The 25,484-nt window shown below is 28.1% G+C and overlaps 1 protein-coding gene across 2 annotated transcripts in view; it reads right to left on the reverse strand.

The window, feature by feature from the left end:
- The window catches only part of LOC105255597 (peripheral plasma membrane protein CASK), a 181,828-nt gene that overhangs the window by 20,185 nt on the left and 136,159 nt on the right, over nt 1-25,484 (reverse strand). For both annotated transcript variants that reach the window (XM_025413957.1, XM_011264974.3), the window contains 3 exons: nt 2,889-3,077; nt 2,037-2,201; nt 1,652-1,726 (listed from right to left, as the gene is read on the reverse strand). In XM_025413957.1, coding sequence (XP_025269742.1) covers nt 1,652-1,726; nt 2,037-2,201; nt 2,889-3,077 — 429 coding nt within the window. The remainder of the gene's footprint in view (nt 1-1,651; nt 1,727-2,036; nt 2,202-2,888; nt 3,078-25,484) is intronic.

Consider the following 25,484-nt stretch of genomic DNA (forward strand, 5'->3'; position numbering starts at 1 on the left):
TATAATAAACCATATCGAGAGAATATATTTCACTTAATTATTCTTTGTAATATTATTATGTTACTTATACAAAGTTCACATGAATTTTGATTAATTCTGGTAAAAGAAAAATCACAAATTTATTAATGAGAGCTTCTAAAATAATTCTAAATCTTCCATATAAACATCTGTGTTGATACATTATTTTTTATTATTACCAATTACATAGATCGAAAATTTTTTCTCTAATAGCAAATTTCATATATGGTTATCTAAAATGGACACTGTTAACTGTCTCCTCCCGCAAATTTCTTGTAAACTCTGTGGTCTATCTTGGATGGAATTACGCAGGAAACTATACAAACTACAAACTATTGAGAAACTAATCGCATATTCCTCTGTTCGTTATCGGACTCAAAACTTTCCTAATCGCGGAACGGATAATAGGCAGAGACTTCTCGCACTTTGCGTAGGTTCTTCGAAGTATTTTGTATTACGTAGAATACGAATCTAACTTGAATGAACTATCAAGCGAAATATGAAGCAATATTTCATTACAAAAGCTAGTCGTGTGAAGTTTGAATCATCTAATTGAATTAGGTTCTTGAATTTTCCTTTATGTATAATTACCTGTAATAATTTGCATATATAATGTAGCGGAAATTATTAGTTGTTTATTATTATAAGCTCTATCAGGACTTCTAAAGTTTCTCTTGTTAGATCAGAAGATCATAAGAGAAACTAAGACAAACTATTTAAGCGATTGATAGATCACGCTTCGAAACATGTCCCCAGGTTGTAATCAATAATAACATGCAAAACATAATATTAATGCTTAACTAAGTTTGATTTTATAGTGGATATATTTGAAGAATTATAATTTGTTAATAATTTATTTATCAATTTATATAAATAGTATTTACACGAAATAAAATTAAAAATTTGCTTGTATAAATAATCGCTCACAAACTAAGTTAATAAATAATAAACATAAATAAATAAATAAATAAATAAATATTTGGATTAAATATTTACTTTAAATGTATAAATTAAACTTGTAATACTTATCATTGCATATTTATCATTGAAGTCATTTGAATAATTTTAAAATATCACAATAATAATACAGAAATTTATGAAATTATTATATAATTAATATATTCACTAAAAAAGCGTATTGGAAAAAAGCCTAATTATCTACATGCATAATTATTTGTTAAATCTACAAGCTACCTACTCTATAAGGCTCAGGTTCGTAAATCAACTTTGTTCGATAAATTCAATAGTGTCATTGGAAGAAGGCATAAATTTATCCCCGAAAATCCATCACAATTATGTCTAAAAACGGATGTATTTTTGGCGATTCTGAATGCGCGATCTAATCAGGTAAGCTAAAAAATCGAACGTTTTAAGACTTTCGCGATCGTAGGGCCGATAGTGGGTTTAAGCGACGTCTAGGCGTGCTCTCGGTAGACGAGGAAGCGCTCTTAGATTTGGAAGATTTCGACGCCTTAGACGTCTTCTCTTTGCTCGTGGTAGCTGCAGAGGTTTTCACCGGTTTCCCGGATTTGTTCGCACCACCTCCAGAGCTAACGCCCATGGAGGTTGCGGATGATGCGGGCTTACTAGACGCGATAGTGTTTTGGGAATGGGTTTGGGTGTTGGGTCTTACTTGTACCTCGCAGGGGGGCGGCGCACTCCTGTACGACGGCACGATCTTGAAAGTTACAGATCCTCGTGCCTCCCGCTGTAACAGTCGAAAGAGATCGATTCTTTAGATATTATATCTATGAGAAAGCAAAATGAATCTTTTATATGAAAAAAATGAGTAGAATCTTGAGATTTACTTTATGTTAGCGGATAAAGAAAAAAGTCAATATATTTTATAATAAATGATATGTTCAAAATGTAACTTTTACTAAGCTTACAATTAAAATTTGTATCAGTTATGTCTTCTTTCAAAGGAATAATTATTTTTATAATTTATAGAAAAGAGTTTTATATTTTTTTAAATTCCATTCGCGTGATTGAGGAGATAATTTTATGATGATACTTACCAGAATCTTTTGCAAGGCATTAACGGATTGATTCTGAACTGGTATACCATTGATCTCTCTGATCTCGTCACCAACGTGAAGAGTGGCTTGTCTATGGATCATCCCACCATGCATAATTCGCGCAACAAAACATTGTCCGTCTTCGTTCATTTTTAATGTAATTCCCTAAAAAGTGACAAAACGAAATAAATTAGAAGCGAAATAAATTAAAAATGATGAATGCAGAGCACGTTAGCGATAATCAGATATTTCAAATTTTTTTGCGATAACGTGTTTCTGAATATTAATACTGCATTAAGCCGCACATGTAATAAATGATTACAAATTTAAAATTAAAATTTTCATGATAAAATCCAGTTGTTTTATATCGCACATAAAAGTTTAGTACTTTTCGTGTTTAAAATATGAGATATTGTGAATACTCTATTGTTTTTCCTTTATTTGTCTTATATAATATGAAATAATATTTGCGACATAAATCTTTTAATATGACACATTTTATTTCAATGTTTCCCAAAGTATGTATATTTTATTCTTGTATTTTCGCTGAAAAGATATATTTAAATAAATACGCTTTTCTTTAATAAGTACATATTACATGTATGTATGTGTGTGTGTGTGTATATATGTATTGATTTCGTTTCACATAAAAATCATGCTATAGATACACACACACACACACACACACACACACACACACACATACACAAAGAAAGAAAAAAAGAGAGAGAAGAAGAGATTGTAAGTAAATTTTATATAGTGTTATAAAATTCAATGCCGGTTTAAAACGTCGTCTCCTACTGTCGAAAAGGCACGTTTCCGCAATTACAGGTGCTTTGAAGTGCCACTCACCATCGGCTCATCCGTGTTCTTCTGAAACTGCACTAGTCTGACGCGAGTGATTTTCTCGTCTAAATCGCCGTTTTGTCCTTCGAGGTCATCGCCACCATTCAAATACGTGAGAAGCGGTGGTGGTGTTACTCTGGTGGCTTCCTCGCCGTAGACCTCGTGGCCGGCAACATCGTGCGCTTGTAAGAGTGCCTGAAACAGGTCGCAAAGCAAAATTGCAAATTAAACTACGAACGTCACTATCTTTCATGTAGCAAAACACATAGTAAATTTGCAATTACCAGAGAAACGTACACTAGAAATCTACTTTCCATATTTGATGAATTACGTCACCTTTTTATTATAATAGTTATTATGATAATGAGGAATATTTTTGTCATGTACAAATATGTTTCACTTGTAAAAAGAGTTTTGAATTCGTTAGTTATATAGTTTACTTTTTAGCTATGCTATTTCATAAATAAAATGATGATTCCCATTGTGAAAAAAGGAAGCAAACAATCAAATTTTGATTGCTGATTCAGTCTTTTATTCAGAACGTGATCTAAATATGAATCTCGAATCTCGTTATCGATAAAAAAACATTGTTTTTTTCCAAGTTGTATGTCATATCGTATATACAACGTGCAAAAAAATTATTTTGCATACACAGTGAGTACATTAAATAAAAAGTTATATACTTTTTAAGAAAATAATATATCATATAACTTTTTATGACATGCAATTATCTCTCATTTTTTGACAATTGTTCATACATATTACATGAAAAATGTCTTATTATAACACACGCAATATTTTTCATATGGAAAATGCGTATCGCATAAGTAGCGATATGTGTAAATGCAAGCGTTTCTATCAAACTGCAAGAGCGTAAAATATGCAGTTTAATTTACATTTAAATTATCGACTTTCATTAAAATTCAAATGTAAATTCTGATTTTAATAACGGGATGGCTGATAAACAAATAAATGATCGCATTCTATTTTACAAAATGCATATTAATAAATGTACTTATAAACATCATGTTTGTATATTTTATTTCTTTTCATTGCTAAAAATATTTTATTAATAATACACATATGTACATTATCTATATTTTCGTAATATAGTGATGTATTATAGTTATAAAAGATAATATCTTCACAAAGATCTATTACACACGTATATTAATAACACACATTAACGAAGAGATATACATATATACTCTTATAATTATCACTTATAATTTGACATCTCTTTATTGAAGTTATTAAATAGAAATATCTTATAATAGAAAAGAGAGATACGTATACACTTGGTATACATACAAATAACTGGGTAGAAAAAAAGTGCTCTATGAAAGTGTTCTATAAAATTTATGATGTTTACTGACGTCAACTGTACGTTGAATACGTAATAAATTTCCACAAAGTTGTAAAAAATGATAGATAATACTTAAAATTAATTAATATTGAGAAGTAATCGGTAAACATTTTTTCATCACTTTAATTCAAACTTTAGTTTATTTAATAGTTGCATACTAAACACTGTCTCTTTATGTTTAAAACGTAAATAAAATTTTCGATTCTAAAGATCATGTCATTTTTTAAGATAATATAAAAAAGAGAGTAAGTATATATGTAATTAATAATATAAAAAACTAAGATAACTAATTGTAAACTAAATCTTAATAAAAGTTATGGTTGTATGTCAATGTGGCAGATTATGAGCATTTTAAATGTTGCTTATCGCGTGTGTAAAATAGATATATTGTGTAAGACGGATTATCACATAGTCAAATCTGTCTTCTAATATCGGAAATAACTTTGAGAAGATCAAATATTAATCTCAATTTACTAAACTTATTATTTACTAAAACTTTAGCAACAGCTTCGCGCTATATGTTACTACAACGATCGTAACTGCGCTTGTAGCTCAATAACAGTATTTGAATAGGAAGTTCTAGTCGGCCGATCAAGCTTAAAGCTTAATCTGTTACGATCTCCAAAATTGTCTCTCGCGAATTTGACTTGCTTGCGCTGCGAACTCTGGTTTGAGAATTGTATGTTGCTTTGATACGTTGAATTACATGTTTGCATAATTCTCTGTCGCAGTTAATCTCGTTTCTCTACGAAGATTTAAACTCCTACAAAAACTTTCATGCTTGAGATAACACTCAATGAACGGCAATCGCGTTTAATATATCTCTCATCTTATTTTAATTCAATTTGGAAACATATTTTCTGCATTGATCTCTGTCAATTCGTGCAAAATAGACTTCAATATGCATAAAATAAACAAGCGTATATTGCCACACGTGATCTTCGTATGGAATCATGGGAACACTTTATTCACGGATGTAAAGGATTCTCGAAGGGGTTATATATACGAGCACTTTGTCCAAGGACAGTACTCGCTCACCTGAAACGCGGCCAAACTCGTCACCTGCGACCCAGTTGATAGCAATGACACGTCTCTATTTCTCCTTTCTCGCGCGTCTACTTTGTATGCAAATCATGGAAAAATATATTTCAAATATACTGTAAATAGAGAACGGAACATAAAGAAAGATGAATAAATTCAAAGACAAATAATTTGCTATAATATGAATGCATACAAGCCGCGTTTCAGGCAGGAAAAATATCTGCAAATATGCTTCAAATTATATTTAAAATATTTTTAAATCGATTTTCAATATAATTCAAATAAGAATTCTAGATTTTGCAGCTGTCAATTGACGATTTGCCATAGAAAAGTGAGAAAATTTGAGAGAGTAAGATCGTTGAGACAGAAAAGGTAAGACTGTTATAAAGCATAAATAATGAATTAATCTTAATACGATTATACGATTGTATTCTTGTCCATTTATTGAACCATTTGGTCAAAATAAATTATATAGCTAATTCAAGAAAGACGAAAGCAGTCGTGGAGGTTATTTAGATAGTATTTGTTCGCAATGCCGTTAATCAAATGCCGTTAATTACATTAGCGCCATTGGATATTCATTAATTAAGCACAGCCATGCAGCTGTCAGAGAGAGAATAGCAATGTCCATTAAAGTTTCTTTTTCTCAGAGGTCTATTAGAATCGAAAAATATATTGTATAATTTAATGTAATTATCATACACACCTCATTATCATTCTTCTTTATAGAATGAAATTCTTTATGGATTTCTTTTTTTTTTCAAGAATTCTCGACAATACACGCGTCAAAGAAACCATATTCCATTATATATTCATGCATAAGTACGTTGAAATTGCGCACTTGAAATGTTTTCACTTGGGAAATGTCTCATTATCATAATTTTCGAACGACGTAATGCATAATATTGTATAATTTCGTTACAGTTACACATAGCTTTAGCAGACACTTGAAGGTATGTAACAAAATGTACGGCTGTTGCGATTTTGACACATAAAATGGCATACAAAATAAGATGTCCTGCGTAATAAGAGAAAAATATCAAAATCGCAAAATCTGTGAAAATGCTTGTCAATTATTTTATATATCAGAGAATTGTATATGTGTAATTAAAGTTTAAAAATAAATTAATTAACAACGCATGAATTGTGAAAAATAATAATAATATATATTTATTACCTTTTATAATATATTTTATTATTTATATTATTTTCATACACATTTAAACGAAAAAAGAAATTTGGAGATATAGATATCCCACATATCAAAAACTTTTTATTTGATAATAGCGATAGTGTTGTGCAACTTTATTCTAGATATTAATATGCGTTCGCACACAAGCATATGCAAACTGGTCCTCGGATTTGAGGATAAAATAATATTACTCCATGCAAATTGAAGTGCGATGTATCCGTGGCTCTGGCATCATTCGTACTCCGGAAGCCAATTCATCGGCCAGCAATATCAAGAGGAATGGAAAGGGGAGAAAGGGTTGGATGCGGTAAACCGCGATTGTGGGTTGCTTCAATTGTGGTGCATATAAGCTCCGTGTTAAAATTTATAATCATCCTTCTTGTGCCAAGGTTGAACAAATGGCATGGATGTTGTTAAATAATATTGGGCTGATAAAATTCGTTCGATGTGTTTATTAGCTATATGTGCCATTGACATCAATTGTCGTGTATAATTAATCTGTAATACATGAGAGATATGTATCTCTCTCTTTCAGATATAAAATAACTTTTCTTTGAAAAATACGTTAAGAAAGAAAATGCTAAATCGACGAAGGAACTAACTTAATCGTGAGATTCGAAAATCCGATTCAGTTATCATTTAGCGACTGAATATCTGCGGTTATTTCTGCAAGGATACTTCTCTTTCCTTCAAAGGCAAATTAAAATTCAATTATACATCTGCTGTCTGAGAACCATTTTAGATTAGAGAATTATTAAAATATATATAAAATGATCCTAAGACTGTCTAAGGCACTCTAATTTTTTAAATATATCTTTTAAAGTCATCATTTTAATAGAAATGTTAAAAAAGACGTGCTACTTTATTTATTACTTTAATTGATCGTAATATTTATAAATTTAAAAACAAATAATTTAAAATAATTTAAAATAATAATTCTAACGGAGAGGAATTAATTTCTAAATAAAAAAGTATTACATTTCATATATTATAATTTTAAATTATGGTTGAGATGGAATTTAATGAATTTTAATTTTACATTATAAAGATATCCAATATTATAAGATAATAACTTATGCAAAATTATGTCAGAAAATATTTAATCAACTTTAAGAAAAGATCGATCTTAAATTGCTCAAAGAATATGAAAAAAATATGCAATAATTTTGAAAGACCTAATATTATTGACCTAATATTATTGAAAGACCTAATATATTGACTTTTTATGCAGTAGTGTATATGTATATTTCAAAAAGGTTTTTAACTTCATATCTACGTACACGTACTAAAAAAATTTTATAATTTCTAGATTTTTGCTGTTAAATGTGTATTCGTTGGTAAAAAAATAATAAAAGAAAAATGTAAAAAAAAGAATAAAATAATTGTTTAAATTATTACAGTTGCATGAATCTGCAAAAAATAATCTTTAATTCAACATTGATATATTCATAACATCAATAATTCAACGCTGCAAACATACATTGTGCATGACCTAATATTTATCAGATTTATCTTATTGTTCGTCAAAAACAATTTTGTGATATTTACTTTTTTTTAAATAATTTAATAAACTATTGCACATGCACAAACCCGATTAGGAAAAACAAATGATACTGAAATGTAAATGAAATACAGATTTTATAACATTTATAAGATAACATTTTTTTTAGTTTCATACGTTTTTTTAGTTTTATATATAATGTAAATGTAATTATATTTAGAATCGCGAGATCAATATTAGACAAATATGTTTAAACAACGAAGATATAGAATATTTACTGAATGCTTTATGAAATATTCCTATGGGATTATATATCATTTTCAATTATATGTCTATGGAGAGAGAGAGAGAGGAAGAGAGAGAAAGAGAGAATTGTTGAGATATATATATATAGTACCTGCCAATTAACTCACAAATGGTCCCTGTTGTCGAGACCCAATCACTGAGTACAAGGGTGTACCCCGAAGCGATTGTTACAACATTAGTCCCTTTGGTCGTTTATTATATTGTATAATATGGATATAATATGGATATGTTCGATGACTATATTGGATTATTCTTACAGCCATTACAAATACCGAAAACACCTTTATGATATATTTTTCAAGCTGTACAACTTTTCTTGTTTACAAAAGAATAATTGTAATTAAAGATATATAATAATTATATAAAAGACATACGAAAAACACATTTTTCGATGCATTTTTTTCATAAATCATAAAAGGAGCATGCAAAGTAGGAACTCGCTTGCGATGGGGCGGAGATCGACATATTCGTGAAAATAGCGCCGGTCTCTGTCGATTGTGACGAATGAACGCGATTTGGACTGCCAACACCCATTGGTTTTTGGTGATTTATTCTGGAGAATCGACTCCGGATCTCTCCGCCGTTAAATGTGCTTGGAACGCGACGAATTATCGCCTCGCGCATGAACATATATGGCGCCTTCCTCGATTTCGCACTTCGATCGTAGAAAGTAAAGTGATGTTGGAATATATTTATCTTATTTTGGAAGCAAATAGCAGATTGCAATAACAACTCGCAGAACGAAAACAAACATGGAATCTTGTGTGCATTCTATATATTAGCTACATGTATAAAGTTTGATTAAAAATTTTGATTTAATATTTACGCAATTTCATTCATATTTAGCAGATGAGAAATACTGATTTAATTTAAATATGTTTATATTAAACATGAATATATATTTATGTATAATATATGACAATTTATATTAATTAAATTCTCTTGTAGGTCTCTAATTTTTCTGTTGAACGACAAACATTCTTCAAACATATTTTAAAATAAAATGAATACCAAAGCTCATATATATCGATTATCCGTTATTATTCCGAGATATAAACTAATGAATGGTTACGATGATATATATATATATATATATATATATATATATATATAACGTGCCATAAAAATCTTTTCATTTGCAAAGCTAGAAGGACGATAAAATTCCCATTATACTTAATAATTGAACTGTCAGCGGGCGCACTGTCAACAACTGAATTTGTTTCTCAAGAGGATGCAATATATGAAGTATATAACGTTGATTTGCAATCTAGTAACGCCATTCTGCTTTATATTCGTCCAGCTCTGACTGAGCCTTGCGTGACCATTTATTAACTTTTTTTCCCCACGCCCTACTTAATTTCTCTGTCAGCGGCAGAAAGAATATAGGCGTTATATACCACCGAAGGCGAGGGCCGAACTTTGGCTCCAGCATTTTTAAGTACTTGCTAATGAACCGGCGTCGTTAAATAATTTATTGTTCGTGAAAACATTATTCCGCCTTAGAATGCAATCGATAATGAAACACACGCGCGTTCCCATATATTTACCGTATCCGATAAACGTATTGATATTTGTTCTCTACGGATCACGTTGGGAAAATATTTATGGTTTAAATAAAGCGAAAATAAAATTAAGGGATGTTATTTATAGTTATAACTTTCACATAAAAGAGAATATTCAAAAATATTATAAATTTTTGAGTGCAAAAATTAGTTTATTTATTATTATTGTTTAAATCAGAGTTATATGTTTCTTCCACACATGTTTGTTTCCATATCAGTCTATAAATTCATGTGACAAATCTCACCGCACAATACATGAAATTATTACTATTTTTACATACATAATTGATATTACATATAATACAATATTTGAATCAATTTAGCGAATATGATTAATATATTATTCAAAAGTAAAATACACGTTATGAACTAGTTATACAACTAAAAAAATTATCTAATCTTATTATATTGAATAAATAATACATTTAGTTTACGTATTAATATTAATTCCGACTCAATTATATATTACAAATATAAAATATATAATGATGCACAAATTAACAATAAATATTATTTAATGAATATTAGTGCAAATGACTTATCAACAAATTTAGTTTAGTTTGATCATAAGGAATAGTAAAATCAATATTCATATTAGTGTGAAATATATTGTTATCTTAAAGATAAATAATGTTAAGCAAATGAGAGATATAATTACGTCTTGTAATTTGACATATAATAATATATATCTTTGATATTTTTTTAAAGAAATTTTTTATTTTGAGAATCTTTTTAGCTGAAATGTTATGTACGCTGAATCTTTTTAGCTGAAATATTATGTACGCTGAAATGTTATGTAATTAAAAATCTGCTGCGCTCTCTTTATAATAATATAAAATTACATATATACACGGTGGGCCATTTTAATCGATGCACTCGAATATCTCGAAAACAGCACTCTTCAGAAAGAAATGTTTCAAACAAAAATTGTAGGGTGTGAAGGGGGACATAAGATGGTAGCATTGGTTTGACCTTGGAAAGTCATTTGAAGGTCACATAAAAGTCACCTTCAATTTCTTAAATTGAACCCACTATTTTTCATTACATATTCTTGTAGCTTATCTCGAGAGCTTTCCAAAACACTACAGACAAATGTTTTTTCATTAAGTACTTTTTGAGTTATAAGGCTTCAAAGTTTGCAGTACTTCGATATAAAATGCAAAATATCTCGTAAAATATTTAGTTTTCGGTAGTCTTACCCTAATACTTTTATGCACAGGATAATGAGACAAAACTATTGGTGCAAAGAAAACGTATGATTGTTTATGATAAAAAATGTGTAATTTGCAATGCACTTTTTGTTATAAACAATCATGCGTTTTCTTTGCACCAATAGTTTTGTCTCATTATCCTGTGCATAAAAGTATTAGGGTAAGACTACCGAAAACTAAATATTTTACGAGATATTTTGCATTTTATATCGAAGTACTGCAAACTTTGAAGCCTTATAACTCAAGAAGTACTTAATGAAAAAACATTTGTCTGTAGTGTTTTGGAAAGCTCTCGAGATAAGCTACAAGAATATGTAATGAAAAATAGTGGGTTCAATTTAAGAAATTGAAGGTGACTTTTATGTGACCTTCAAATGACTTTCCAAGGTCAAACCAATGCTACCATCTTATGTCCCCCTTCACACCCTACAATTTTTGTTTGAAACATTTCTTTCTGAAGAGTGCTGTTTTCGAGATATTCGAGTGCATCGATTAAAATGGCCCACCGTGTATATATATATATATATATATATATATATATATATATATATATATATAAATGAGCTTTTTAATAGTATCAAATTGTGTGTTATGTGTATTTATTCTATGAAATATATTAAATTATATTTTGTATAGTTTAAAAAATGAGATTATATAAAAAAATTCTTTGTTTAAATATATAATTTGTTAAATTTATAAGTATAATTCTTTTTACAATATTAGCTGAAAATATATATCTATAAAATAATTGTTGATATTCATTGTGTGAAATAGTTATATCTCGCAAAAAGACTTACTATATTACTATCCAGCCCCGTTGCAAATTTCATCAGTTACAAAATACTGTTGAAGCGCGGAATTAAATTCTCAAGCGCAGCTTATTCGACATAAATCCGACCGCCAATTAGTATACATCTTGAAATAACAGTTTGTAAAATTTTTCATATAATTCATTACGGAAAAATCTGAACATGACGGCGGACGAGAAATTCGAAAGATATTATTAAAACAGAGGTAGTAGATATGTACATAAATCAGAGAAATCATGAAATTAATTATAACTGCACTATAAAGCTATCTTTACAATCGTAGTCGAATACCGAAATTCGTAACGGAATTCCTGGGATATTTCGAAGGGGAAGGACATGGAAGGATCGAATGATGAAGCGGAAGTGCCATTCTCGTACAACGCAACGACGCAGGTGCATCACGAACGACATAATGCACTGCGTAGCTGACTTCCGTTTTGTTTTGCGCACTCAGAAATATATTCTCTAGGTACATAGTATACGAGTTATGTAACATGGTTATGCATATATACGATGAATATGAGGTATGAAACTCGCAAATATACATGCCATGCAAAACGTTGTTCCATTTTTTGACATTTTTCTAACCATTCTTCATCAAGTTATGTCACCCTAAATATTTACAAATTTGTCATTCGTAAATTTATACTATTATCATTTACACTATCATCTATATAAAACTGAGAATTTCTATCATTATCATTTTGGTAAATAAGAGATTAAAAGAGATTAAAGTTGATCAAATCATTTCTTTAATAAAAATTATGAAAGATCGTTTCTTCTATTTTACAGGATTTGATATTAAATAATAAATTTTTAATATTAAATATTCTGCCGCAAACTTTAATTAAATATCTGGTCAAATAGAAATCCTCATAATAGTCATTCATAAAAATTATCCAAACCTCTAAAATAAATATAGTAATGTAAAAAATATAATTTTAAAAAAATCGAAAAATTTATATACATCTTAATTTTATTTTAAAAAAAATAATAAATTAATATTAAACAAGAAACATCTTGTAAAAGAAAGGGAGAGAGAAAGAAAGAGGGAGAAAAAGAATGAAAAGAATATAAGAGACGTAAACCGCTCGTAAATAATATTATTTTACATAGTGAATTCTAAGCGGTGTGAAGAGCGATCACATGATATGCTTTATGTGATAGAAGCTGATGGAAATCGTGGTCTCTAACGTTTACAATGTATTTTATACTGAAAAAGTGCGCGAAACATAAATAGTACGTCAACACTAAAGAATCTCACACGCAAAGTGGAAGTAGATACACGTATGGCACCAAACAAGCCGTTCTCTTCGCTGAGGCGAGGACTACATTCGCCATAGTGGATCAACTTCCGGCTTTCAATAAACTTGTATCACACAGGCCATTCAAAGCAAACCATGTATGAGAGTATATCATTTCCTGTATCCTATTTTCGAGTTTGCTTGACAAACTATAACGACCGCACGAATGTTGAAATATCATCGTGAAAATTTAAAGTCGAGAATGAGACTCGCGCACATATTTAAAAAGTGTTTTAAATTAATGATCGCTTCGCGAAATGCATGTACAATTAAGCGGATTATTTAAGAATCTCGGTCTACTTTTACGTATTTCGTTCAAGATATTTTTATATTGATAGAAAATCTGAATATATCATTAGTTGGATTATAAATAATATTTCAAATAAAATTAATAAATTATATTATAAGTTAATATATTATGTATTTTAGCAAATTTATTAGCGATAAAATAATGAATTTTTCTACCAATGATTAAAGTGATATATCTAATAAAATAATTTACAATAATAATTACAATCTTGAACTAATAAAAAATTTGTGTATTACTAGGCAAAATTAGTTTAAGAAACATATACGAGTATAATATGTTAAAATAATAATATATCTAAAATATATGTTTAAAAGAGAAATTCAAAAATGGTTTATGAATTAATAAAATATACCTTTAAAATGAGAAAATGAATAGTTAAGCAGCGCATAATTTATATCAATAATAAATCTATTCGTTTCGTAAAAATACTATAATTTTACAGCGCATGCAATAATAATACGTTCATTGCCGGCTTCTTAAGACGATTTAAATGCTATGATAATATTATTACCATTGCATGTAAAATGTTATTTATTATGTCGTTAAATGAAGTTGTATATATTGAAATTTATGATGTTTGTAAATTTTTATGGCTTAGAAAGTATATATAGTGTATTGAAAATATCGTAATAATTATTAATGTATGAGAATATAATTCTTGAATGAAGAACAGCTAAAAGTAAAAATTATTATTTCTATAAAGACTAATAAATCTTAATGTTTATAAATTATATATTATGTTGTTATACATTTATTAGAAGATACAAAAATTGACTAGCTTTATTATGTAAAGATTTATATACTTTATATTGTATATAGATTTATTAACTTCGTATACGTTGTACTTTAATACTTTTCGCTCCTGTTACTAAAATAGGAAGTATCTTGATTTTTTCTTTGTTAAATATTAATTATTAATAAATTGCTTGAAATAGAAAATATACAGATAATTAAAAAAAAAAGACATTCAAAGATTTTATAAAAATGTAAAAAATTGATGCAAAATGATATGGAAAGAATAAGTTATAAATTTTAATAATAAAATAATAAAAGATAAATGAGATAATTGTTAAGATTAATTAGTTGATTATTTTTTCTATCGTAACAGTCTGGAGTTAATTGGTGCATTCAATGTTGGATGACAGGCGATATCATTACAAAGTAGTATGCATCAGCAAATCCGTAAATACAAAGAGTCAGAAAGTATAAATATAGATCATACAGAGAAAATATTACTAGCGTCTATCTTGCAATGGTTACTGAAACTGTAAACTGCATTGTATCTGAAAATTACAATCAATTCACTCCAATAATATCCCAGTGATACGTGTAATTAGAATCTGAAAATAATGTGTAAAATGCATTACCAATTCAATAAACGAACTTGTTAACGTGTAGAGTGAATAACATTTCTCTGTTGAACTATATAAAGCTCGATCCGTGTCCGATATTAATTAGCAATATAGTAGCTGGATTGTACATGAGGAAAAATTTAATCAAATGATGTTGGAGATATGTAATTTTACAAATCATGTCGCTATTAATCTGGCAATAACTAATGTTCATATACAGAATATAGGTATAATTTTATTTATAATCTTATATTTATTGTGTAATCTCTTTTAAATTATATTGAATATATACGAATCTTTTGTTTCACATTTTTCAATAGATAGATTATTGTAATCTTCTCAACAATATATAACAAATAAATAAAGCGATTGGTCGTTTGTTAAACTCGCTCGAAACTACTATCGACAGATACGTTAATTAAGATTACTCTAATTGTTCAAGTATAGAGCAATAATTTGTAATCATAAATAAGTAAATGGCAATACACTACTCCATATTCATGTATCCCTTGTATCGCCGTCTGTATATGTGTATCAATATATTCTCAAATTGTCATTTTATTACAATTGTATGTTTCTTTCGTCGAGAATTGGCTATTTGCGCCGCTTATAACGCCCAAGTTTTGTCACTATCGATTCTTTCGCTCGTGACCTTAACGACTTAACCAATTAGATGAAACTTTGCTCATGTATTTACCGTGAAAACAAAACTTTTCTATTCGCGTTGACAGCGAGTCGCTAGTGAAAACTTCCTTGCGGGCACCGTTGGTTTTTCCTCGCAGGAGTTACCGAAACAATAAGATAATATACGAAATTGCAAGCGAGGGCGAGTTGCCGCACAAGTATTTAAGTTACGAGGTAACGCCATAGAGAGCAGGAAAGTATTATTTACAATCTGTATTATTTACAATTCTACTCGCAAACAATGTCTGCACATTTTAAAATTATCCCGATAACTTTCGTAATTTTCTACTAGCAGAGAACTACACAAGATGCAGAAAATTGCTATAGTCATTCTTAGATCATCTCTATCGAGTTGGATAAGTTTGATATACACGATCCAATATTTGATCTATCTCAGTAAACAATTACATTGATATTGGCGCGAACATTGGATAACGCCATCTTGCATTTCCAAATTTGAAAAGTTAAACATAGCTCCATTGCTTGCACTGAACTATTGCGCAATGTTGATGTTCGATTTTATCATAGTAATTCAATATTAATCTCATATACAGCTATTTATCAATAATTTACAAACATAAAGTACTTCAATATTAATCTCAGATACAGCTATTTATCAATAATTTACAAACATAAAGTATTATTTTTAGATTATTGAAATATGAAATATAAAAAGAAAAATATTCTTAACACATAATATGTCGAAACTTATATGCTGGTCATTAATAGTTGATATTTGGTCCATTATATTACAAATATTTATTTTTTATTAATAATTTCTAAAATTGTTTATCAAGTTTTTTTAATTAATTTTATTTTTCTATTTTATTTGTTTATTTCTTTATAAAATCCGCTATTACTCTCGATATATTAATCCGTTTCCAGTTGCATAATTTTATCCGAAGCAGTAGTGTTTTACGCAGATTTGTTGGACTATAGGATTATAATGTGACGGATTTTCACAAAACACATGTTTCTATCTGTAATATATATATATATATATATATATATATATATATATATAAAAGCTTACGAAATAGAATAAATATTATGCAAACGCATATTAAGGAGGAGAAATTTTAGAACAAATATTTAAAAAGTTAAATTTTTATTTAGCAAGGAAATTCTATCTATATATTGTGCGTTTTGATGCACTATCAACTGGTGCATCTGAACCTATAAATTAAAAATCTCTTTCTTTCACATCATAGATCATATTGAAATTCAATGCCATTTGGACGTTCACGAAATAGGCGATAAAAGAGAGAAAATAAATCACTAGTTGCAGATTGAACGACCGAATAATCTCCGCAGGATTTATGCATGGAATGGTGCAAACGACAAGACAATTCTTTAAATCATATCATACGCGTGCCCTCCCTACGATGCAATGTTTCCAACGTATATATCCCGTTATAAATCAGAAATCAATTTTTCATATCCTAGATTTTATTTAATATTCAATACTGTGCAAGATCACTCCAGCCACTCACTTTGGTTGCGAGATATACGCGCATAGTAGATGCGCTCGTGAAATTATGGAGATGATAACGGGATGAGATTTTAGATGGTGGAAATGTGGTATGAAGTATAAGGCGATTAGAAGATGCAAAAGTTACGAGAGCTCGTCCTTGTTGTCATTTTACACCCGCGGAACTAAATGAATACTCTTTGAATTCGCTTAATGGCGAACAATTATAAATGCAGCCAAAGTGAGAGAATGTCGCGAAATGGAGGACAATGTGGAGAAATACAAAAAGCCAATTGTAAGTGAATATGCATTATCTTGACTTCTCACTCCGCATCGGTCGAAAATTGCCAACGCATCTCGTTATGAAGAAAGTTGCAACAAGGTGTTAGAACATTTCACCATGCGAAAAGTCATTTTCCCAAATAATTGTCAAGTCCACGGACCAGATTTTCGTGAAACTTACATTTACGAGCGATTTTTAATCGAGTCATGGGACTAGATGTGCACGTTTATGGTGCAGGTGTATTTTGGTCCGGACAATCGATAGACTAATTATTTTTAAAGAGCTTAATCCGCTTTATCGAAGCTTATATTGAAGAAATTCAGTCGTTAAGACCACCATCTTAATTACATTTTCTAACAGTTGTGTGACTGTTTGCTACTGTTAGAACTTGATGACTTGAAATAAAAATTAGAATTTTTATGTAAAATTATAATTTGGCAAAATATTTTAATAAAGTAATTAAAATCAAGCAATTTTTTATTTTATATACAATAAAAAATAAGAAAATAAATAATTTAAATCTATTTGTAATCGGTATTTGATGATTTAATAATCGACCTGTTTAAAAAACAATATTTCTGATTATTATTGTAATATATTCACTTTATATGTTATGTTTGTGATATTAATACAAACAACAAATATGAGATAATTTGATAATTAAAATTCTTCAACCCTAAGATAATTAAAATCTATAGATAAAATAAATCGTATAAAATAAACCTTCTAAACCTTAATGTTTCCTTCATTTATGAAAGTTATTATAACACAATAAATTTATAAAAAACATTATAAATATGCATTAAAATTTTCACGAAAATATTTATATATCATCTATATATCTCTGTGTCTTTCTTGGTCTATCATTAATTAATTTTTCATCTATTAGAAAATATAAATAAATGTATAAATTATGATTGTGAGAAGACGTAGTGTAATATGTTTTAAATTGTATTTTACAAAAGATTGTAAGATATTAAAGTGTTTTTTTTATTTGATAATAAGATTTTCGAATCGATATATGCGTGTATATTAGAATAATGCACGTGTCTCGAGTAGTTCATTAGCAAATAAATTAATTCAGGAATGTAAACATAAATTACTATTAATTCCGGTTTAACGATGTCGTTGTGCGGGATAGATTCTGCTTAGTCAGGACCATCATGATCGCACATCGGTGCTGTGGTAATTCCACTTTAGTGCACGCGCTTTTACGTTACAGTCAGTCCAATTGTTGAAACTCCGACATGGAATAAACCACATTAACACAAAGTACAAAGGATCAGTTATAGTTTAGTCGCTAAAGCGTGAAGTTTATTTTAGTAACTTTTAATATTTAAATAAGTTCTATAATATATATTATATATTAAGATATTTTGTGTCACATATTGATGATCAAAATTTGGTAACTAATTTAATTCAAGATTTGTATAAATATATGTTCTTGAATCTCTTACATTGTGCATAATTAATTGTATATAAAGATTTCTATAATATTTTTTTACATTTTGATAAATGTTTGTAATTGATATAAAAAAAAATTAAAATAGAATGAAAAATATCTATATTGGAAAAATATCTGTGTATAGATTTATGATTAATATAAATATATGTATATGAAAAAAAATGACAGTGAAAATTAATAATATATTGATTTATTATTATTATAGATATTTGAAAAACTTTGATCCTTGAGATTAAAATAAGTGATTAACTTTTGTATTAAATAATTGAAGAACTCTAAAGATAACCATAAATGATCAATAGTGAATTGCTGTTCTTAATTAAAATAATTAAAATCAACATATTTCTCTTTGTTTAGAAGATCATTAACGTAACTTGTTTTAGAAACAATAATTAAATGCCGATAAATGATTAATATTCATAGTTACACGCATAATATCAGATCAGATTAAATAGAGATAGGATTAATATCATATATATTGTAATATACATTAATCATTAATAATATCAATAATATTTAAAATTAAAGAACATAAATATCGTTTGATATTATAATTTTACATATAATTTTCAGTTTTATGCACACATACACACAGATATTAAAATTTATTTACAAAGTAATGTAAATTTAAACTTTAATATAAAATTTATAACTAATTTTTTAATTATTTAATATATATACTTTAATATAAAATTTATAATTAATTTTTCTATTATGTTACACACACACACACACACACACACACACACACACACACACACACACACGCACACGCACACACGCACACGCACACGCACACGCACACGCACGCGCACACACACACACACACACACACACACACACACACACACACACACACACACACACACATATAACATAATAAAAAAATTAGTTATAAATTTTATATTAAAGTTTAAATTTATTATTTATTATTATACATTATTTATTGTAAATTATACATTGTAAATAAATTTTAATATTTTTAGCACACTATTGTTCAAATTCCAGTAAATTCAAATGTCACTTCAATAAAATTTTCATCAAAATATTTATATAATTATGATTCTTTATATAAATGAGTATAAATTATATACAATTCATAAATAGTTTTATATAACATTAAATTATCCTCTTAATTTAACTTATAAAATTTAAAAAAATGCAATAATAAAACAAGTCGAATTATTCTATTAAATTGCGAATTATCTAATTGTGGAAACTTATATATGTGTAGCACTTGGCATAATAAAACGAAACTAACATTCACGCTGAATAAAAAAGTTCAATTTAACTTTCTTCCCTTCAGCAATTCTATTACAGATACGTCTTGCACATCCGCGTGTTCGTTGAAAGCTTTTAGCATTAGAGACGTGGCATCGGTAGCGGAGATATCCTCTGATAAGAATACATTAAACTTGCCAGAAATTTCAATGCAATAAGCACAGTTAATTTCTCGAATTGAAGTTCCTTCATATAAAAATAGTGCATTCATAAAATGTAGTACTATATCAGATGAAAAATTTAAGATTAGAAGTTCACAATTATATATATATATATATATATATATATATATAAATTAATATATAAATTAATATATAAATTAAGTAAAAATGTCACTAAAGATAATCATTATAAATAATTATAGAGCAGTAATAACTGAAAATACTAAGTTCTTAGTGCTTAGCAATCAACAATTTTAACTTGGTACTGTAAATCGAGTTCTTTCATGACAGTTCAAACCGTTTTGAGTAAAACAGTTCTAATATAATGAATATAAAATAAACAATGCTGTTTAAAACAAGTGTAAATTGTAACGATGTTGAACGACGAAAATCTTCAGTTTGTGTTAATTCAGTACCGTCACGATGAAGCAGAATGCTTGGCGTGTAACTTCGTTCTAGTAATAAGAACTTAATATGTCCTATCTTTTAACAAAGTCGCGATGAAAAATAATTATCTTTTTAATTGCAATTCTTTTGTATTAAGACGTTAGTTATCCTGACTGACTTTTTTTTAACTTTATTATTATAACTAAATTAGTTAAAGAACAACAATCGTTTCAAAAAATATTATTTTTATATACAATATCTATTTTTATATAAAAAGAAATGCAAGTTTATATACAGAACAATAACGATTGAAAAATAAAATGATCATTCATACTTAAAACACAAGTAATACATCTAGAAATTATCGGTAGAAGAACAGAGAAGGCAGAAAGTCATATTTGAAAAAGGAGATTGAAGGTTGCACAATAGAATTTTTGAAAAACTTACTATCGTTGATTACAGCGCATGTTTGTTAATAATTGCTCGCGGCTGTTAGCGCAAACTGTCTGCATTGCGGAAAAATTGAAAAAAATGATTTTTTCATTCATGTGTTATTTTATGGATTCATCGAGATGATTAAACAAACATATCGAGCACGTGCGCCGTGGGAGCGGATTATTTTCAAGCCATTTGTTAAACGATTGTTTGACAAAAACGATCATAACGATATATATAGGAAGTACCGGGCGGTTCCATGATATTGTGTATGCATGAGCGCGAAGCGGAGAAAAAAACTGACGCGACAATAAAAAAGACTTTATATACGATCATCATTGATACTTAACGATGTGAAATTAAAAACGTTATATGGCAGACCCATGATCAAATGAGTTTTCAATATCTTGTTGTAGTGTCGCCAATTTTACTTACAGCTTACTGTAAGTTGGTTTATAACTAATTTTCATTTTATACATATAGTTTTTGTATAATATTTACATACATATATATTTTAACTTTTTTTTTAAATTTTTATACATGTAAAATCGAATGCCTTAAGTATATTATTTCAAGTTAATCTGTAGTATATAAGCACAGAGTATAAAGAGAAAGAGAAAGAGAAAGAGAGAGTGAATTGCTTGAAATATATATTAATTTATACGTAAGAACATGTGTAATTAAGATAATCATAAATATATTTATAGTTTAAAATAATCATAAATATATTTATAGTTTATTTTTTATTTCTATCGCATAGTATGTTTAACATTTTACGGAGAAGAAACTCTTCTCAAACAAAAGTTATAAGATAACATAATATAAAAGAAAGTTTTTAAATCAATATTTTTCTGTTATAAATATCAGATCATGAATGTTTTTTAATACTTTCACGCAAAAGTCTTTCGATACTGGATTATGTGATAACAGTAGGAACTATCTTATAAAATAATATTAACAAGAAGAGAGAGTTTTAAATACTTTTTAAAAAAAGTCGCTAAAACGAATATTGCATTTGTCACTTTTTCTCGTTTTTGTAATCAAACTTTACAACATGAGCCTCCAAGGATATTAGGGGAATATCATTGAATATGCAACAACGTACTTTCATATAACACTATCCTATATCAAATAATTTAACCGAATATGAATATAAAAGCATGTGCTATGTATAACGAGTTTAATATATTTCCTCTAAATACATACCTTATACTTAAAAGGAAAATGAAATGTAATGTAAGAATATTCATAATATAAATGTTATAACACATTTTTTCGTGTTTTAATTCTTACCTCTAATAAGTATTTTTCTTTTAACTTTGAATAATATAATTACAATAAAAACATTAAAAATTACAGCTTAAAATAAAATTCGATGTAATTAAATTATCTCTTAAATTTTTTATACTTTTTTCCTCCCACCACTGATATGTTCCCATAGAACATCAAGATAAATATACTAAAATCAAACGATCATAATTAATTTATGTATAATTACACTCACGTAGCATAGCATTACGCTGACCAGATGAGGTTTAAATGTAATAGATGAGAAATATATCCTTTATTCACTCGCTTAATTGCCCAGATCGAGAACTGTCACGATTTCATTGGTCCTCTTTGATTTCGCGAATCAAATATTTAGTAAGATGCTAATTGCGATGCTAATTAAACAGAAACGGAATTGTTTATGGAACCAAACCGTCAGAGGAGTTTAGATATTAGCACCGAACGTGCAGGCGGTTCGCCGAGTACTGACTGCGCCGCGCTCCGCCGAGCTGTTCGGCTTCCCGCCAATCCCCTGCCACTCGATGCAACTTCGCCCACCGCGAATGCACCCCTATCTTGTGAGGAAAAAGGTAATTCATTGCAAAACGAGACACCGCATTATTACACGGAATGGTACCTCGGCATCCAATGAAGAAGGACGGTCATATAACTCTACTGTATTCCCCTACATAATATGAAAATATCACGTTGTGAAATATACAAATTTACATAATATCAATCTTGTCGACGCAATATGTATCGTTTATTACTACAATTGTTATACAATGTAAAATATTAAATATTTAATTATTATAAATTAAATATTTAATTGTTAAATAATTAAATACTTATTAACTTAAATATTGAATTTTTAATATTTCAATTTAATTTGTTGTACGTGACAAAGGCAACAGTACCTAGAAGACGACTTTTATTCTTTAGCTCTTTGGTAATATTAATAAATATTAATAACATACATATTTTTACATTTTGAAATATATCTATGTTTTGTATTATTAATTTATTAAATTAAGTGTTTCATTTGCATCTGTCGTATAAACAATATAATGCAAAAATATTTGACTGTTCATAAAACATGTTAATTTTCTCAATTTTTATAAATATGAATGTTGTTAATTTTTTACAAATATTTTCAACATATGAATAATATGATAAAAATAATCGAATCGTCATTTTTTTCAGTAAAAAGCGCTCTATAAACTTTACGTAGTTATAAAGTAAGTTTCATAAAATAGTTTCATGTCCCTTTATAAAATAAGGGTCCTTATTATCTTGCATGAATAAGTCTTTATGCTGACCGTATCTTACTGGTACTTAACAGTATCTTATTTTATGTCAATTCCTCGCTTAAAATTGATTGTTCTTATTCGATTACTTACGTCTTGCATACCAAATGCTTTTGATATTAAATTGCATGGCGCAAATCGTCGCTTGTCGCATGCATTTTAAATGCTGACACAAAACTCTTTTCATAAAGCTCAAATGTTGGCTGGATTTTAAATTTGCAATGTGTATTACGTTAAATGAAAAAGAGAAATAATAATTTCTTTCTTAAGGTTTCTGACTATATTAGGAAAACGAAAAAGCAATTATGACATAAGATAACTCCAATAAGATATAGATAAATCCAATAATAGAAATTAAAAATTATCTATTTTTTAAAGAGGAAACAATTATTGTTATCGCATAAAAATGTATACAAATATATAATTTAAGCAATACATTTTAAATGTTTCATGTACAGTATAAAATTGTAGATACGAGGTGTACTCTTCAATATTAACATAACATATATATATTACCGATAAAAGAGAATGAGAATAAATATATGTGATGTAAAAACACACACACACACACACACACACACACACACACACACACACACACACACACACACAATGCGCATAAATTTGTTCTTCAGTAAATTTTGTTGTTTATAGATAACTACAAAGTACAAAGTTGGATTATTAAATTAATTAATAATTAGTTAACTTAAGGTCAGATTTTGATAGCGTGAAAGTGAGAACTTGTTGAGAATTGTTTGATAGCAAATATGCAAAATTATGACTTTTTTAAATATTTATTTGTGTCAATACAAAGTTGTCAAGCAATGCATTATTTTGAATTGTCTCTAAATATTTTCTTCTTTCAACGTTTAGCCGTTCATTTTATAATATAGTTGTACTCATGATTTCGAATTTGTATAGCATGTTGTATATTTATTTACTTAATTTAACATCGAGGATAAACTTTCCAAACGCATCCGATAGTACATGTTCAGAATATACAGTCTCCTGACCTCCATCAACGTTTACGGTTGAGCTAATGCACTACTGGTATATACGAATTAACCCAATCAGATGTTATAAATTTAATTCCGGTTGAAGAAACATGTAACAAACTATGTTGAAAAAAATAAATATCTAAAATTTGATATTCCAAGTTTCCCTTTTCTACTGTTAGAATTTTGATCTGTATGCAATCAAAATTCCAAATCAAATAGTTGCATCAATTTATTTCTGTGATATCAATTTTAAAATATTTGTATTTTTATTAATCAATAAAAAATTTGTTTTATTTAAAAAAAAAATAGATTTTTTTATCGTATCGTAATTTGCATTCAAGAATTTTAAATGTAAAAAGTTTAAAAATTTTATAAGTAATACTAAAGACTGTTAAAGAATTGTAAAAAATGTAAAAAAAATGTTCTTCTTTTCTTTTTAATAAATGAGATAAAATAACATCAAAATATATTTAATATTTAATTATGAGTAATATAATTAATAAAATTAAAAAAATATATTAAATCGAAAGGAATTAGGCTCGTTATATATTCAATAACATGATAAGAAAACTAGCGTCTACGAGCCACAAAGGATGGTAAATGCCTGAAATTTTCTCGTCTACGTCTCTTCAGGGGGGTAAAGAGGGTTGTATAGAATTTCTCAAAAATGAGAATCTATATCTTGGTTAAATGCACCAAGTAAAATATATGCATATGCCGTGTTTTTCGTTTAAAATTTCGCGTACAATTAAAAAAAGAATTTTTCAGGCATTTACCATCCTCTGTGGCTCGTAGACGCTAGTTTTCTTATCATGTTATTAAAAAAATATAATTATATAAAATGGGTATGCCGATAAAATTGTTCATTAATATTTTTTTGTTATAATATAGGTAACTTATATTCATG

The sequence above is a fragment of the Camponotus floridanus genome, unplaced genomic scaffold (genome assembly GCF_003227725.1).
Source record: "Camponotus floridanus strain SB8 unplaced genomic scaffold, Cflo_v7.5 scaffold73, whole genome shotgun sequence".
Lineage (NCBI taxonomy): Eukaryota > Metazoa > Arthropoda > Insecta > Hymenoptera > Formicidae > Camponotus > Camponotus floridanus.